General features: G+C 38.1%; 1 protein-coding gene across 1 annotated transcript in view; it reads left to right on the forward strand.

Annotated features, from left to right (window-relative positions):
• The window catches only part of LOC105492101 (glycogen synthase 2), a 62,995-nt gene extending 43,702 nt beyond the window's left edge, over window positions 1-19,293 (forward strand). Inside the window, exons 12-16 of the mRNA XM_071072079.1 lie at window positions 8,709-8,835; window positions 12,575-12,670; window positions 14,886-15,049; window positions 16,119-16,199; window positions 18,293-19,293. Of these exons, the coding sequence (XP_070928180.1) occupies window positions 8,709-8,835; window positions 12,575-12,670; window positions 14,886-15,049; window positions 16,119-16,199; window positions 18,293-18,514 (690 nt within the window). The 3' untranslated portion in view covers window positions 18,515-19,293. The remainder of the gene's footprint in view (window positions 1-8,708; window positions 8,836-12,574; window positions 12,671-14,885; window positions 15,050-16,118; window positions 16,200-18,292) is intronic.
• Window positions 19,294-19,335: the final 42 nt, after the last annotated feature.

Here is a 19,335-nt window from a genome sequence, read left to right on the forward strand (position 1 = left end):
CAATTTAGTATTATAATACCACTTTTTAGTATTATACTTCATTGCAGAGGATGTCAGTACTAACTAGGCCTCATTCTCATATAGTTTAACCTAGGCTGGTCGCTCTCTGTCTCTCTCTGTCTCTCTCTCCCTCTCTCTCTCTCTCTGTCTCCTGGAAAGGAAATAGTAGGGGCACGGAAAGCCTTTTATTTCCCTGTAGATTTCTATTTTTCTCAGAACATTTTGTGTCACACTTTTATCTAAATCTATATATCTTTTTCTGAGGATCTGTCTGCTGCCTGGCACATGTTACATACAATACATGCAGATAGAAGGGAGGGATGAAGGAAAGTGGGAAAAGGAGGGATGGGTCATGCAGCTGGCAATAGTTTATGCTTCCCTTGCTCTTGGGAAGACTGAGACTGGAAAGTTCCTTGAAATTGGAAGCTCTAAATGAAGAATGCCTTGCTGATCTGTGTTTTAAAAGTGTTTTGCCTCAGTGAAACAATTTTCCAGGAATGGAAAAATACCTTATTTCCTAAGCATACATAGCACTTTCATACCTCTGTGTCCTTCCTGATGTTATCATCTCTTTCTGAAATACTCTTACCTGTCATACTAACAATTCTTCTGGGCTCCAACCTAAAAGTCATTATTTCCTTGCCCCTTTCCCTAACACACATTCCTCTACTCCAGACGGGAATAGTTGTTTCCTTATCTGCATTCTCGAGAAGCTTTTATCTACTATAGTTATATGAGTTATTACAACAAATTGTATTTTTAAAAATGTTATGTGTTCATTTCTCTAGAAGAACTCAGTTATTTGAGGCAGCAATCATGTCTCATATGTATTGTCTCTGTTTAGGTTTTCTGAGAAGCAGTTGCCAAGGTGAGGTTAGATATGCAAAGGACTAATTAAAGGAAAGCCCTGTGAAGGACCAAGGGGTCGAAAGCAAGTGCAGGCAGGGAGATGCAGGTCTTGCAGGTCAATATACCCATGAAGAGAGAGCAGGTAGGAAGGATGATGTAGGAAGAGCCACAGACTGCATCCCAGATTTAAAAATGCCTCAGTCTGTCCTTCCTCCCTCCCTCCCTCCCTCCCTCCCTCCTTCCCTCTTTCCATCCCTCCCTTCCTTCCTCCCTTCCTCCCTCCCTCCCTCCCTTCCTTTTTTCCTTCCCTCCCTCCCTCCCTCCCTCCCTCCCTCCCTCCCTCCCTTCCTTCCTTCCTTCCTTCCTTCCTTCCTTCCTTCCTTCCTTCCTTCCTTCCTTCCTTCCTTCCTTCCTTCCTTCCTTCTTTCCTTCCTAGAAAGGACAGTCAATGTATTTAATAAAAAACAAGAATTGATAAAAATTGGCTAATATACAAAAAATATACACACACAGCAGCACTTGTGCCTCACACAGGGGAAATGCGGTGGTCCAAAACCCCTCAACATGGCTTGTCAGTTAATGGAAGAAAGAAAGGAATACATACATACACATGTACACAGAAATATAGGAAAAATAGTTTTCAATAGTGCAGTCTACAGCTAACACAAATTCAGAACTATTTTACAGTGCTTCATTTCTTAATACAAAAGAAGCCTGTTTTATGTGTGTGTGTTTTGTGTGTGCATAAATTGGTTTACTGTTAACTTATTTTAAATATATTAGTGTTAATGTTACTACATACAACTTTTTCCTGTATTCAGCAACCTTTCCATTCTGTTTTACCTTTATATGTACCTCCCACTTACCAAAATAGTTTCAGATTGGCAGACAGATAGGTGTCTGATTCTATGAGCAACTGAATACAGATTCCTATTAATAGGGATAGGGATTCCCCAAACAAAAATTGCCCATTAAAGGCACCTGTTGGGCAGAAATGACTTTACACTGGTACTCTTTCTGCCAGTCCTGTAAGTTAGGAGCAGCTGTTGCAATTGGTGCTGTCAGTCAAGATTCCTGGGGCTAAGACCTCCAGAAAGAAAGCTGAGCTGTATTTCCAGGGCTGGCAGATCTATAAAGAATGCAGCAGACTAAGTCCATGAAGACAATATGTAAATCCCTGACACTTACCAATTTTGTAAATTCACAAATCTGTCTGTACCTCAGTCTTCTCATCTGTGAATGGTGATAAAATAACCCCATACTCATAGAACTGTAAGGATTAAATTAGACATAGGCCAAGTGCAGTGGCTCCTGTCTATGATCCCAGTTACTCAGAAGGCTGAGGTGGGGGGGGGATCACTTGAGGCCAGGAGTTCGAGGGTGCAATGAACTATGAATGTGCCACTGCACTCTAGCCTGAGCGACAGAGTGGGACCCCATCTCAAAAATAATTCATAAATAGGTACTTCATTTAACAGCTTGACACATAGTCAATACATAATAAGTATTCTCTTCTTTTAGTTCTTAGCCCAGTATCTGACACATGATGGGAACTCATTATTTTTAGAAGAGAGATGTGAATAGAGTTTGGTGAGAGTTGAAAAAAGCGGATTTATCTTCTCCTGCAGGATTTGGTAAGACGTTTTATAAAGGAGATGACAGGTTAGCTAGATCTTGATTAATGATCAGGAATTCATCATGTAAATAACAGGAAAGAGGACTCACCAGGCAGAGAAAAAAAAGTTGAGGAGAAGGCACAGAGATATCAAAGCACGTGACTTTCATAGGGTGAGTGGAGATGAAAGTTTGGCTTGTAATTTATGTCTATACAGTTAAACTCATGAATATTTTGAGATATTCATTTATTATTTTCATAAGGCAGCCACAGATACACACAAAATAAATGTACAGCTCCTTCCTGACATTTACTATATACTCAAAGCACTGAGAAAAATTCCCATCAATTCAGAATTAGGTATTATATTTTATTAACAATCCTTTAAAACTTTGGCAATAACTTAGGCCTGAGCTGATTTAAGTAACTGTTTAATCACTTGCTTACTTAAAGAACTCTATAGAGTGGCTCTAAACTCTCTGAGTACATTGATAAGTTTTTGATATGAATATCATATTTGATTCAGCAAACATTGCAGATGATTTTGAATTCGAATTTATTTATCATTTTGCCTTAGCTATGTGGTATGGTGAGGAAAGCCCAGGCTGAAGATTTCATGTCTCGACTGTGGGCTGCCACGGTGTAAAAATAAACTAACTTCCTGAGACCTTACTTCTGTCCTGGAATAGAGAGTCAGACAAGTCTTTGTCTCTGTTTCTGTTTTGTTTTTCCTACTGATCTAAGTAGGGCCTTCTGTGAGCCAGGAGTTTTCCTTGGGGCTTTTGTATACGGGATCTCATTTAATCCTCTTTACAACCTTCAGCTGACCTCTAATATATCTTCCTCATCCCTGGGCTTCTGCAATTGGCTGGTTTAGGGCCAGAGCAGCTGTTTTCTTATTTTAGTTGTGCTGTCATTCTGTTTGGCTGGGAGCAAAACAAATGAACTGTGGTGTTTTCATGTTTCAAAATGGACTTTGGAGAGTGCAACTTTTCCTAAGCTTGGAAACGCTAAAGCAGACACAATGCTTTTCAAATCCCCCTTTCTTGTTCTTTGCCGAGAGAGTACAATGGGTTGCCAATCTGATGATTGCCCAAATACAGTATCTTTGTCTTTTGTCTTTTTTTATAGTGAGGTACTTTGCACATAATAGGAACTCAAATCATGTTCTATGAGTGAAAATACTGTGTTCACTGTTACTTTGCCATTTTGTAATTTCTGTGACTGAATTCTTAAGTACTGCGGTTTGCATATCTTATTTTATTTCTTCTTAAGTTTAACTTCTCTCCTACTTATGGATCTGCTGAGATATAATTAATGTTTGTAATGTCCTTGAGGATCCAAGGGGTAAAACTCTCCACTTTAATCCTTGGTATATAAGATTATAAAGTGACAAAAATCAATTTAAAATTGATAATGCAATGGCCCTCTTTATGTCTTCTTTACCAATTGCACAATGTCACTAAGATTAAATGAGGTAATATGTATATTTAAAATATATAAAATGTTCTACAAATATAATGATAATTGTTACATATCCAAGTTAGGGTTTTTCTTCAAAGTAATCTCTTCTGAAGAATGTGTACTTATTATTTCATGAATAAACACGAGAAGTGTAGTGTGCTTGTGTAAAACTAGTTTGTCTTCTTTCTCTCTCTCTCTTTTTTTTTTTTTTTGAAATGGAGTCTTGCTCTGTCACCCAGGCTGGAGTGCAGTGGAGAGATCTCTGCTCACTGCGACCTCCGCCTCCCAGGTTCTAGGCGATTCTCCTGCCCCAGCCTCCCGAGTAGTTGGGACTACAGGTGCCCGCCACCACGCCCAGCTGATTTTTGTACTTTTAGTAGAGATGGGGGTTTCATCATGTTGGCCAGGCTGGTCTCGAACTCCTGACGTCAGGTGATCTACCTGCCTCGGCCTCCCAAAGTGCTGGGATTACTTACAGGAGTGAGCCACGGCACCTGGCCTGTCTTCTTTTTCTTTATCTTTCCTTTTCCTTCCAGAACAATTCAGTTCTAAAGCCATTTGGTGGGCAACACAAGGTAGGTATCTGCACTAGAACAGGGAGAGTACTGTGGAAATCCAGAGAAAGGCATCAGAGTCCAAGCAGTTTGAGAAATGTCTACACAAAGAGGAGCAGCCTAAAGCAATGTCAGAGCCAGAGTGGAGAGAAGAGGGCATCCGTGCATGTGAGGGAGTGTGTGGAGAAAGATTAGTTACACAGAAGAAGATTGACCCAATATATAGCAAATTAAAGGTAGCAAAAACCGTGTGTGTGTGTGTGTGTGTGTGTGTGTGTGTGTGTGTGTGTGTGAGATTTATCTCTGTCTACTCAGAGCACTTGGGGGAAGTAATAGGCCAATGACAGTGAGCACACCTGGTAGCCAGGTCTTGATTGCTAAATACCATTTGCTACTAAAGGGAACCAGGGCTGCCTTTAGAATTGGCTGATTCTAGAACTGTGACAGGTAAAGTACAAGATGAGCCTGAAACTTCTTGTGTCAAAAATCAAAGAAATGCTCAAGGAACAATGAAGACTTGTTAAATATATACAGAAACAAACTTGAAGGAGATCCCACTGGCCAAATCACGGACAATTTGAGTGTCAAAAGAAATAAAGATAGTAAGGAATTAGGATGCATTGAATGACATAAGGAACCAGCAGTCCAATAAAAATATTAATTAAAAGTTTAATTGGGAACGAGATACTTACACAACCTCAAAATAACTGCCCCAATACTTGTTAATAACAAAGAGAAAAAAGAATAACTTTACAGCGGAGAAGCCAAAAAGGCTTGGCCTTCGTCAAGAGATCAAAATAAACATCATCATTAATGAAAAAAATAGAAAACCTTTACCACCTGATTAAAATGCAATGAAAAGAACACAGCACCACTTCTGTGATATATCTGCCAAAGACGTGTAAACTAAATCTAATTATGAACAAGCATGAGACAAACCCACATTGAGGGACATACACCAAAATAAATAGATTATAGTCTTCAAAAATATCAAAGTCAGGAAAGCCAAAAAAGCCCATGAACTCTTCCAGATTAAAGGACTCTAGAGGGATGTGACAACTAAACGCAATATGTAATTCTGAACTGGATGCTTTGGTTTAAAAATCACTATTTTAATCATCAGAAAACTTAAATGGGGTTTAAGGATTATACGGTAGTGATGTATCAACATTAATTTCCTGACTTTTATGTTTTTGTAAGATTATGTAAGAATGCTCTTGTTTGTGGGAAATACACATTAAGTACGTGGAAATGCTGGGCATCAAGTCAGCAGTTTATGAATGGTTCTGAAAATACATGAATTCATATTGTACTTGGAACTTTCTGTAAACGTGGGATTCCCAATACTTTTATATCAGATGTCACTTATTTTCAATAACCCCTTAGGTATGGGTGAGGCTGAGAGATAATCTAATAATAGCTCAGTGATAACTGTAGTAAGCGGGAGAAATAGGACAATTCATTCACACGGTTAGCAACTTAAATAGCTATTCCAGTCACAACTTTCCAATTATAGCCATGCTGTCATCATTAGTAATATTTTGTGTCACAATGTAATGGTTACAGATACAACACATTTTAAGGCTAAACCTGAACTATTAATATTTTTCCATTACTTTCTTGAGTCCAGAGATCAATACACAGTAAATCAAGCCATGATTTGTAGTATTTGCCTATTTTCATTCTATGAAAACTCTCCCTGCCACCAAGGCCATTGTCAAGCTACCAATGTGATGTCACTGAATTGAGAGATGGAGAGAATAGTAGGAACCAGAAGGATAAAATAGCATGTTGGGTAAAATACGTGCCAAAACACACACACACACACACACACACACACACACACACACACAAACTTACTAGGCAAAATAGCACATTGTGCAAATTAATTGGCTATATAGAATTCACAAAAAGGAATGTGAATCTATTAAAAATGTGTACATTTTAATAGACTTTATTTTTAGAGCAGTTTTAGGTTCACAACAAAATTGAACAGAAAGTACAGAATGTCCATGCTCTTGTTTCTGCCTTTCCAGTGTGGGCCCAGAACTGGCTCATACAAGTGCACAAGAGCCAATAGTTAAATGTTCAGAAACTTTGTGAGCCAGTTTTAAATACAGCTATTGCTAAAATTAAATTATATAAATTTGAAAATAAGTCAACTATATGAAATGAAAGGTAATGCTCAAAATTCCTCATATCTTAATTATTTACTGCATGTTACTGTGACCTATGCACTTGAGACTCTTTATGTCTGTCAGATCTTTGTGGTGCAAATGCTTTATAATGATGTGCTACTGCTTTCCCTGTCTCTGAATTCAGCAACATCATATTGATAGCTTAAAAATGGCCTTGGTGGCAGTGGGAATATTTTTAGAATGAAAATAGGCAAACACTACAAAGCATGGCTTCATTGACTGCGTATTGATTTCTGGATCTGTAGCCTGTACATTGTGAGTGGCAAAAAAAAAAATTTTGTCCGTGTTCAAAAACTACTATCTGACCCAGCAAAGAAGTCACTTGCATTATTGACGAACTCGTGAAGTTCCAACGAATGTCTCTGTTATTTCAGCTCCTTCTACTCATTAACAAACGAAATCAATCAACATTTATGTCAGAGCTACAATCAGCCATCAATTGAAACCATAAATTGGTTACGAATACAAAATTTTGGAAAAACAAAAATAGTAAATTGTGAGAATTAATTGACTACATAGAATTCACAATAAGGAGTTTTGTATATATCCACTTTTGATAGAGTTTGCTTTTTAGAACAGTTTTAGGTTCAGAGCAAAATTGAACAGAAAGTACAGTGTCCATTTGCTCTCTGCCCCTTCACATGCACAGACTCCCCCGTTATCAGCATCCCCCAAAGTGGTATATCTGTTCCAACAGATGAACCTACATTGACACATAATTACCACCCAAGTTCCATAGATTACATTAGGGTTCACTCTTGGTGTTATACATTCTATGGGTTTTGACAAATGTATTCATCATCATAGTATGATACAGAATATGATACAGACAATTTTCACTGCCCTAAAAATTGTCTATACTCTACCTATTCATCCCTCCCTCACCCCTGACCCCTGGAAACCACTAATCTTTTTACTGGTTCCATAGTTTTACTTTTTCCAGATTGTCACACAGTTGAAATCATATATCAGGTAGCCTTTTCAGATGAACTTCTTTCACTTAGTAGTATGCATTTACGTTTCCTCTATTTGTTTTCATGGCTTGATAGCTCATTTCTTTTTAGCACTAAATAATATTCCATTGTCTGGATGTACCACAATTTATTTATTCATTCACCTACTGAAGGACATTTGTGTTGCTTCCAAGTTTTGGCAATTATGAATAAAGTTGCTTTAAGCATCTACATGTTATAACATCTTTCATTGTTTGGTAACTGTATATACATTATTCATCTCGATAAAAATTACAACAAATTTATGTACTAATATATATTTATACTTCACTGTCTCAGTTCTTAAATATTTACCAGCACACTACTGCTTAGAAGCCATGGTAAACACTTTGGCTTTTACTCTGAGTGAAATGGGAAGCCACTGAAAAACTTTGAGCAAGGGAATGACTGACATTTTTAAAGGATCAATCTAGTTGTGTTGAATAGAGACCCCAGTGGAACAGAAAGAGGCAGGCGAGCATGTTAGGAGGTGATGGCCTCTAGGTGAGAGAGGATGGTGGTTTGCATGAGGTCCTGCAGCATGATGTAATCTAGATGGCATTCCTAGAACATCTTCCCTGTCCCTTAATTCCATTTCGCTTGAACAACTCATGCTTAAGGCATGTAAGAATGGTCTGTTATGTAGCTCCTTCTTCCCTGCTTGAGTTGGGAACAAATTGGTAAAAAGACAAGAGCAATTAGAAAACCAAATATAATGTTTATTGCATGTCAAAGCTGGACTGGAGAATGTAGCTTAGTGTGTGAACAAAAATGAGCACTCTAACTCCTTATCCTTCAATCTAAGCCTTGGAACCTGAGGGAAAGTTAAATATGCAGCATAGACACTTTTTAAAAATGGAGAGAGGAGAACAAACCACCAAGACTTTTTTCTTTTTCTTTTGTCTTATCTCTTTTTTCTTTCTGAATCTAGAACATAAGGATTCTATAGTACAGTACTGAAATGACCAAATTGTAGGAGATTTTTCACTTTTCTTGCTTCTTTTTCTTTTTTTTCATTAGAATTTTCCTTTTTTAGGTGATTTTGCACCCGGAATTTCTATCCTCCACCAGTCCCCTACTACCCATGGACTATGAAGAGTTCGTCAGAGGTTGTCACCTTGGAGTATTTCCATCATACTATGAACCCTGGGGTTATACTCCAGGTATGTGTCATGCATAGAATGTGGAATGTTTTGGATTTTGTTAGTATATTATTTTATGTGCATATATATAATATTCAAAGTTGATATTAAATTTCTAATGAGATTTCAATTCTTCAGTTTTAAAAAAATTTTGATTGGATTCATCTCAGGGATCAAATTATGGTTTGTAGATGATTACTTAAGAATAAGGATGAAGATTATATAAGTACACCACGGTTTGGGCATATTTTAGAAGGTATGTGAGATATTGCCTCATTGAATTCCAAAGAAAAAGGAATGTGTTATAAAGGTTGTATGTTATTTAGCCATCTCTATCTGCCCCATTTATTAGTGTGAAGGAGAAATTGACTGTAAGTAGGATTAATATAATAAATAATAGTCTGGCAATGTTGTCCTTTAAAAATTATTTTAGAATAATTCTTTTTAAAATTTAATGAATGTATTTAATATATAGTAGGTAACACAGTCACATGGTTAGGGAAACAAATATAAAAAGGTGTACAGTGAAAAGTCTTCTTCACATTCGTGTGCCTCAAAATAAAAGGTACTAAGAGAGGCTAGCAATTCAGTAAGTATTGTCAACAATGACATCATTCCATTCAGAAACTCCTCCTTCTTCACCCTCCTTCATTATTTTATTTTATTTTTTAACAGATGGTAGATTATCAGATTTACTATGTATTTTTCTTTTCTGGACCCAACTGGCATGGTTGCCATTAGCATCAAAAGTGATCAATTTGTATTTGTACTGAAATGTCTAATTAAAAGGGAAACAAATACTTTAAATACATGCCAATGCAAAGAATACAATAATAACTTTTCCATCTCTTATTAATAATCAGAGATTTTTCTGCCCAATGTAAATAAAATTTCACTTGCGATTTTATTATTTCTTTGAGACAGAGTCTCACTCTGTTGCCCAGGCTGGAGTGCAGTGGCATGATCTTGCCTCACTGCAACCTCTGCCTCCTGGGTTCAAGAGATTCTTGTGCCTCAGCCTCCTGAGTAGCTGGGATTACAGACACATGCCACCACGCCTGGCTAATTTTTGTGTTTTTGATAGAGACAGTTTTCATCATGTTGGCCAGGCTACTCTCAAACTGCTGGCCTCAACTGATCCACCTGCCTCGGCTTCCCAAAGTGCTGGGATTATAGGCATGAGCCATCACTCCCGGCCTCTTCACTTGTGATTTTAAAAAAGTTCAGAAAACATTTTTATTTATAATTGAGATAATAAATGTTGCCTTTTGTATCTCAATGTTATCATTGATGTAAAGCTCAAGTAAGGAGCAGCAGAGGCCAAGGTGAGGGGGAATAATAGGCTGAATTATGAAGAGGAAGAATTTTTTCTATTATTTGCATCTTTATCCTAGAATTAAAATACAGAATTAAAAATTCTACAAAAATAGCATCCAGTATTATTTACAGCAGGAACAACATGAGGGCCATGCGTGTTTGGTCATAAGGTCCTATTCTATTGTTCTAGCTTTCACCAAGCATAATTTGCCAGCAGCTATGAAAACTTTAAAATTTCTTGGGGAAAATAGATAAAGGATTGTCTTGAAACATGATGTAGAAAATATTTGTATATAACTCCTCCAGGTGTCTCTCTTGCAGATCTAAAAATGGCCTACTTTTGTGAAGGTGTTGTCTTCTTACTTATGAAATGTCCACATAAATATCACAAATTGCTTGCACTACACCATCTTTTGAGACATACAAAGCACACGTTTCACTGATGAACTTAACACTTTGTTTTTGACCGTGTTCTTATTATTTCTAGTAAAACAATTTACTATTGGAAGTATCATGAATAGAGAAGCATACAACCAAATGCATGAGTGACTGAGGCGATGTGGGAAGTCCTTTCTGTCGGGTCAAGAAAATGTGATAGTACTAACAGCTGACTGTCCACCAAAGTGTCATTTTATAAGGCAAAGTTAAACTTAACAACCCAAAATGATAAAGGAGATATATCTAATGTTTTAAGATAAAGGCCAAAGAAGATGTTACAAAGGATACTATAAATAGACAAATAAGTGAGCTTGTGGAATAGTCCATAGTGAATGAGTCATGCTGTGATTTACATTAACCAAAAGGAGCTGGTCACTCTTCCCCAACCTATAGTTACAGAAAGAATGCGACTTCTGGTGGTATACATTTAACATCAGCATATTAGATAACTCTCTAATATTTTTAGAATAATCTTTTTACGTGTTACTAGATCCAACTCACTCTAGAAAGTATTCCTCAAAATGTGTTTTCAGAGAGCCAAATAAATATAAGGACCTACTTCATTAAATTAATTCAATGAACATATACTAAGCTTCATGGGTGCCTGGAATTTTACTGCATAGTGATTTGATGGCCATTGAGTAAACATTAAGGATCTGTGAACTTTCATGGCGTTGTAGACAAAATTTTGTATACATATGTGTATAAGAATATTTCTCTTCATCATCCTCAGCCAACTAACACAGGAACAGAAAACCAAACACCTCACTTTCTCACTCATAAGTGGGAGTTGAACAATGAGAACACATGGACACAGGGAGGGGAACATCACACATCGGGGCCTGTTGGATTGGGGGGCAAGGAGAGGGAGAGCATTAGGACAAATACCTAATGCATGCAGGGCTTAAAACCTAGACGATGGGTTGATAGGTGCAGCAAACCACCATGGCACGTGTATACCTATGTAACAAACCTGCACATTCAGCACATGTATCCCAGAACTTAAAGTAAAATTTTTTTTAAAAGAAAGTAAGAGATACTCTCCAACTCCCAACTCCCAAAGAAGGGGGAGCTGAATCCAGGAGGAAGTCTGAGGAAATAAAATTATGTAAAAAGAAAAAAAAAAGAATTTTTCTGGAAAGAAGTTCCAAAATGTTCATCAGACTCTCAAAAGGGCTGATAGTCCCCATCCCACTTTCCTCCTCTGCACCACCCGCCACTAAAATTAGAGAACCACAACTCCATAGCTATATAGCTAAACCAAGAGGAAACATTTGCAGAGCAAGAGATAAGGTTGCTGTCTAAATTGTATTACTTCATGGGTAATGGGAAGATCTTTCTTCCTCCATCACCACTTACCAACCAAGGGTAATTCCATTATCAAATATAAATTCCTAAAAATGCAGATATCCTTGAGACTAGTAAAATTTTTAAGACATATCAGTTATTTCCTGGAAAACAGATTTTTATTAAAAGATGAGGGAGCAGTGAAAGAGATCATCCATTTATTGAGCTCCTGAGACAGTGGAAGGAATATGTGCCAAGGGAGATTTAAATGGGGGAAGAAGCTGGTCACATCCAAAACATATTTAACCTACCCTATAAACTTGCCAAGTTCTTAGAAACACAGGCTAGAAAGAAGCAAAAAACAAAACCAGCTGGGATTGAAGGTGCAGTGGAGCCTGGCAGTTCCGCTCAAGGGTTATGCAGCCAGATGCCTGACTTCAAATCCCAGCTATACCACAAACCCTGGCCTTGTGAAGGTGGGCGAGTTATTTCTCTGTGCCTCAATTTCTTCAGCTGTAAGATGGGGATAATGATAGCCCCACTTCACAGGGTTGCTGAGAGATTAAATAAGTTAATGAGACATGTAAAGAGTTTAGTCTTGTGCCTGACACAAAGTGAACATTGCTATTACTAGGAGGAGGGCCTTTTCCTCCTCTGAGTGCATACAAGGATTTAGGTGCTGGTCTGAAGCCGAGCTTTGGTCTATTTCCCCTGGCAGCTGAATGCACAGTGATGGGTATCCCCAGTGTGACCACGAATCTCTCCGGGTTTGGCTGTTTCATGCAGGAGCATGTGGCTGATCCTACTGCTTACGGTGAGCTTTTTCATCATTAACCCATCCTGGGGAGACGTGACCTCTAACCAAACAAAGCACAGGTTCTTTACAGAGCCTAACTCTAAAGTTATCCTGATAATTAAACTAATGTTTTTATATTTCTTGTTTAATTAAAAGTCAATTTAGGCTGGGCACGGTGGTTCATGTCTATAATCCCAGCACTTTGGGAGACCGAGGTGGGTGGATCACTTGAGTTCAGGGGTTTGAGACCAGCATGGCCAACATTGCAAAACTCCATCTCTACTAAAAACACACAAAAAATTAGCCAAATATGGTGGCTCATGCTTGTACTTCCAGCTACTCCAGAGGCTGAGGTATGAGAATCACTTGAACCTGGGAGGCAGAGAAGGCAGTGAGCTGAGATCGTGCCACTACACTCCTGCCTTGGTGACAGAGCCTCAGGCTGTCTCAAAAAAAAAAAAATGTAGATTTATAAATGGATTTATGTCCTTTGCAGCAACATGGATGCAGCTGGAGGTCATTATCTTAAGTGAATTAATGCGGGAACAGATAACCAAATGCTGCATGTTCCCACTTATAAGTGGGAGCTAAACATTGAATACACATAGACACAAAGATGGAAACAATAGACACCTGGGGACTGCTTGAGTGGGGAGTGGGGGAAGGGGGCGTGGGTTGAAAGACTACCTACCAGGCACTATGTTAATCACCTGGGTGATGGGATCGTTTGTACACCAAGTCTCAGCAATATGAAATGTACCCATCTAACAGATACGCATGTGTTTCCCCTGAACCTAAACTAAAAGTGGAGAAAAAAAAAGTAGCTTTAAATATGTGGTCCACAAATAACATAAGAATGCTATTAATATTAATATGTTGCCCATAAGACAAACTGCAAGAAGAATGCAAACCTTGGACAAACTTTGTTCTTTACCTTTTTTCCCCCTGAATTTTGATCCCTTCTACTGCCTAGAAGCGATATTACAATAACTATGGTCTTAGAGTACATATATTGGTCATTAGATAGAGAGTACATATATTAGTATTATTATTGTTATTGTTATTATTTTAAAGGCCCATGCCAAGTTAGCAAAATTCACCTAAATTTTTTGTTAAGATGGTACAATAATTTGCATACCATTATCTGTCTGTTCATATTGACTAGAAGCAAGAAAAATTAGAATGGGATACATTCTCTGCCTATACATTGCCAATTCCCTGGATCTTTTTTTTTTTTTTAAAAACATGGTCTCGGCCGGGCGCGGTGGCTCAAGCCTGTAATCCCAGCACTTTGGGAGGCCGAGACGGGCGGATCACGAGGTCAGGAGATCGAGACCATCCTGGCTAACACGGTGAAACCCCGTCTCTACTAAAAAATACAAAAAACTAGCCGGGCGAGGTGGCCGGCGCCTGTAGTCCCAGCTACTCGGGAGGCTGAGACAGGAGAATGGCGTGAACCCGGAAGGCGGAGCTTGCAGTGAGCCGAGATTGCGCCACTGCACTCCAGCCTGGGTGACAGAGCCAGACTCCGTCTCAAAAAAAAAAAAAAAAAAAAAAAAAAAAACATGGTCTCACTCTGTTGCCCAGGCTGGAGAGCAGTGGCCTGATCCTGGCTCACTGCAGCATCCACATTTCTGGCTCACGTAATCCTCCTGCCTTAGCCTCCCGAGTAGCTGGGGCTACAGGTGCACACCACCACACCTGGCTAAATTTTGTATGTAGAGATGGGATTTCCCCAGGTTGCCCAGGTTGGTCTCGAACTCCTGGGCTCAAGGAATTCACCCACCTCTACCTTCCAAAGTGCTGGGATTACAGGTGTGAGCTACCAAGCCCCAGCCTTCCCTCAGTCTTTTTTTAGGTGTACTGTTGCTCTTTCCTCAGGCTAGCGCTGGAGTTTTCAGCCACGGCTGCACAGTGGGAACACTGGGGAACCTAAAAGGCACAGATACCGGAAATTCTGGTTAGTGAGCAACCACATGGAGGATCACTGATCCGGCGTATCCCTAGACTGCCAGAGTTTTTTCAGCAAGATCCACTTTGTTGGTTGTATGTCAGTGATGCTTGTAAACCATTAGAAGGGCCTTAGAAAAGAATAAAGTGGGGGTAATTCCTGAGTCAGGGGGTAGATAATGCATAGGTTTTTGATAGAACCAAAGAGTTAGTAAATCATAGGAGAACAAATGTTTAAGGTGAGTCCTGCTTTTACTTGTGCTTTGGCTTTTGTGTTCTTCAGGTATTTACATCGTTGACAGGCGGTTCCGTTCTCCAGATGATTCTTGCAATCAGCTGACTCAGTTTCTTTATGGATTTTGCAAACAGTCACGCCGCCAAAGGATTATCCAGAGGAACAGAACTGAGAGGCTCTCAGATCTTCTGGATTGGAGATACTTAGGCAGAGTAAGCAAGTTTTGATAAACACAGCAGACCACTTAAAAAATTCCAGTGGACTATAAACATGTTGATTCTAGTCATAATCTCTAAAATTAATCCAATATTATAACTGTTAAAACCTCCGTGTCTCCATGTACTTTTTAAAATTTAATGAGTTTACAAAGTCTTAAATCTATTTCTTCATGTTTAGTTTGAATCTATCCATAATAGCAAGTCCATCAGGATCTAGCACTAATGTTACTAGCTATTCCATTGTCAGTGCCTCACTTGATATGTTACTGGTATAAGGAAACATTTTATGAAGTTGAAGAAAACATCAAGATAAAAGTCCCTACTTTGTTTCTCTCTAGAGAAATATTGTGGTCATATTTCTCAACTGTAGTGAGTAATGGGAATAATACGGTTTTTCAAAATGATGAGTACAGGAAATACCTCCTCTCAATCATGCAATAGGTTTATAAACACCTGGATGCTCACATAGCTTAGCAGTGGTGATTTAATAATAAATAAATTGACTTTGCCTTCACATAATGTGTCTGTCTGCGCAGTGCTGAACACTGTTGGCTGAATGATAGATGCTGCCATTTGCTGAGTATCTGCACACACAAATGCCAGTGCCCATTACAACCTGGATGATTAATTTTACTATCTCCATCTTGCAATGAAAATAGATACATTAGACTTTTAGAAGTGATGTTTCTTGCCTGAGGTCTGAAGCCGGATTTACACCCAATTTCTCTGAATATTCAGGCCCTATCTTTTTTCCATGCCACACTGCTTCTCTGTGGAATGAAACCAGTGTTTTCAGTCACCTTAATGCTCAATTCAGAGCTCAGTATGACCAGTATGGGCATTCTTCCCTGGCATTTTATAGTATTTCTGTGCCTATGGGTTGAAAAATAGTAAAACTACAAACTGTAATTTCTTTCCTGAGTCTCAAACCTAGAGTGCATAGATTCTGTCACTTTAAAAAGTATATATATTTCAGAAGTGGAGAATAAGGCCTTATTTAATAACTTGGTTATTGAGATACTAAGGGTTTTTATTAACCTGTGATTTGGCTTTCTGTCAATAGTATTACCAGCATGCCAGACACCTGACATTAAGCAGAGCTTTTCCAGATAAATTCCATGTGGAACTAACATCACCACCAACGGTAAATAGTCAATGTATTGTTTGTTTTGAAAACTGTATTTCTTTTTATAAGTTTAAATAATACATTTAAATTTGGAAGTAGCTACGCACACAAGCTATGATACTTTTTCATAATGTTGAATCAAACCAAAGAAGAGAGAGAAGAACTCACAAATAAGACTGTCTTAAAGCTCTCAAGACAGTTGATTCAGGTCATTGGAGAAGCATCTCTGAGTTAAAACTTTCTCTGCCTTAGTGCTTGAAATGGTTCTGATGGACATTCATTCTTTGGGGAGTTGTTCAAAAACAAACTAGACTGCTTTAATCGAAAGTGAATTTGCTCCCCAAGAAAGTGTTTATATGGGTGACCACTTGGCAAGAGTGAAATAGAGTAAGTTCAGCACCCCAGCAGGAATTGAACTAGATAAGCATTTATGTTCCATTCAGCAATGCCCACCAGGGTGTCTTCTAAAATCCAACTAGACATTTATGTTCATAAGACTGCTATAGGCCACATTTGTCATCAGATTCACTTAGCAGGGTAGAAGACAAGAAGTGCTGCTTGAAGCAGGGTAGCATCAGGCATTTCTCTTTACTGGGATTAGTCCTTGCAGTAGTCTACACAGTGATTCAAGAGCTAAACATCTTTGCCCCCTACACACTAGGTGACGGCTTAGGTGCAGGAAGATAAGACCCATACCATTGCAAATGAGATCACCTTAGCTAGTAGCTCCATGTCCCACAGGAGCCTCTATCTCATGTAAATCCCTGCAAACCAGCTTTCATGCTCCCTGCAAGGAATATGCCCAATTACAAGTCATCATTCAGAGAGTCCCAAAAACTCTGGCTCCTCATCAGGTATTTATAGATTTTTTCAGTTCAGATATAGTTTCTCAATCAGGGGTCACTGTTACTATAAACAACTATCCCTAATAACATGACTTATATTCCACCTATATCAGGTCTCTAGTGGAACAGATCTAGAAAGTTAACCTGAAGTAAAAGTTGCCCATGAAAAAGGTGACAAGGTTTTCTTAAACGCTCAGGTTACAAATTCTGATTTTCATGTTTATGATTCTAGCATTCAGAGTTGATTGCTTAGCTTATTCAGAGGTGGTCATTCTACTTAATGATAATTCAGCAATATTCATCCATTTTTCTGTTTATCTACTTATTTATCCAGTTATTATATCTAATAAGCATTGAGCACCTACTTCAAGCTAGGTCTCAAGTGCAGAACTCTGTTCTTTTGTTATATTGCTAACAGGTAAAGTATCTGAACCTCAAAATGACTGTATATGTATGACATGATAATAATGTACAAAATAATTGAAATACAGAGTGACGAGCGCTGTAACACTTTTATACATGTGTCTCCCCATTCAATCATATGCACTCCAATCATGTTTTTTCATCTGGTTTCTTTAGTGGCATTATTGTGCCAGATACATAATTGGTGCTTAGTATGTGTTTATCAAATAAGTTATCTCAGTATCTCAAGTAGAAGGGCAAATTAATTAAAGTCTAGTGGTATTTTCTCATTAACTGAAATAACAGCAACTGGTGGAATTGTAGGGTCAGTGACGTGGCCTGACTTCCAGGATGCCTTCAAGTGGTGGCTGTCCGTGGCATTTCCAGGCTACCCACATTCCAAAGCTCTGTTGAGCAAAGTTGAGACTTAGAGACTAACAGTATCAGCAGTGTAAGATGGCAGTTGACATTAAAGTTTCTGGAGTCATCACAGACCTGGTACAAATCTTTGCTCTACCACTGATGTGCTGTGTGATGTTGGGCAAGTTAGTTGACCCCTCTAACCCTCCATTTTCTTCTGTACTGAAAAAAACATATGTATCAGAGTGCTGTTAAAAGATGAGATGATAATAATATGTATATAACACCTGGTACATTTCAGTACTTAATAAAGAATAGCTATATATTTAATGACTCCCTCTTGAGGTTGGTGGTATCAAAATCAAAATGAATCAAAGTTTAACAGCACCCAGACTACAATAGATAGATAACTACTTACAAAATTGATAGTTGATGCATAGTATTTACATCATTGAAAACCAGTACATTGTTTTGATGTTTATGTCTTATTTTTGTCTTTGGCAGACAGAAGGATTTAAATATCCCAGGCCTTCCTCAGTACCACCTTCTCCTTCAGGGTCTCAGGCCTCCAGTCCTCAGAGCAGTGATGTGGAAGACGAAGTGGAGGATGAGAGATACGATGAGGAAAAGGAGGCTGAAAGGGATCGGTTAAATATCAAGTCACCATTTGCACTGAGCCACGTTCCTCGTGGGAAGAAAAAGCTGCATGGTGAATATAAGAACTGAATTCTACATGTGCTGAGAAGAGCTAATTTTATAAAGCAAAGTAAGACTAATTATTTAAAATAAAAATGCCACACATTTCATTTTCTTCTTCTAAGTATTACAATGGAATTTATTATCTGCCTAAAAAGTGGAAGAAATTGAGTGAATGACAATTTCATAATTTAGAATAAGATCCAAGTTGTTTTCCCCAACTCTTGTTTTCCCCGTAAAAGTTAGGCATGAGGAGGAGCACTCATTAAAGGCAGAAGATGGAAAAGTGTTTTTAAAATGGTGAATTTAAGTGGTAAGGATTTTCTCTTACTCTGTTTATTTTTAAGTTATCACCATAATCCTTTGCTTACTATTTATGCAGCTTCTCTACCCCACCACACAAATTTCTCATTTCCCTCTGAAAACCTTGATCTTACCCATGAATGTGCAATACCTACATATTTTAAATAGCTAGATTTTTACTGATTATTTTCATTTTTCACATGCATCAGAACCATGATTTATATGTAGTTTTGCAGAGACAAAATCCATGTGTGAACAGCTATCCTAAGTTCATATTTTGATGCATACTAATGCACATTTATGTCACTTTTGAACTCTAGAATTTATGTTGTAATTAATGGAAGATATTATCATGTGAATGGAAGATATTACCATGTGCATGGTACCAACATCTTACTGTAACATTTTTCTATTGTTTAAATAGAAAGACTTTAAAAAAATTTGGTCAATCTTCATAGATGATAAGTTGTTAAATCCCAGTAAATAAATGCATTAATATTTAATAACTTAACTTTCACTGATAATGCCTTGTTTAAAAATTATTTAGA

Source organism: Macaca nemestrina, chromosome 10 (genome assembly GCF_043159975.1).
Source record: "Macaca nemestrina isolate mMacNem1 chromosome 10, mMacNem.hap1, whole genome shotgun sequence".
Taxonomy (NCBI): Eukaryota; Metazoa; Chordata; class Mammalia; order Primates; family Cercopithecidae; genus Macaca; species Macaca nemestrina.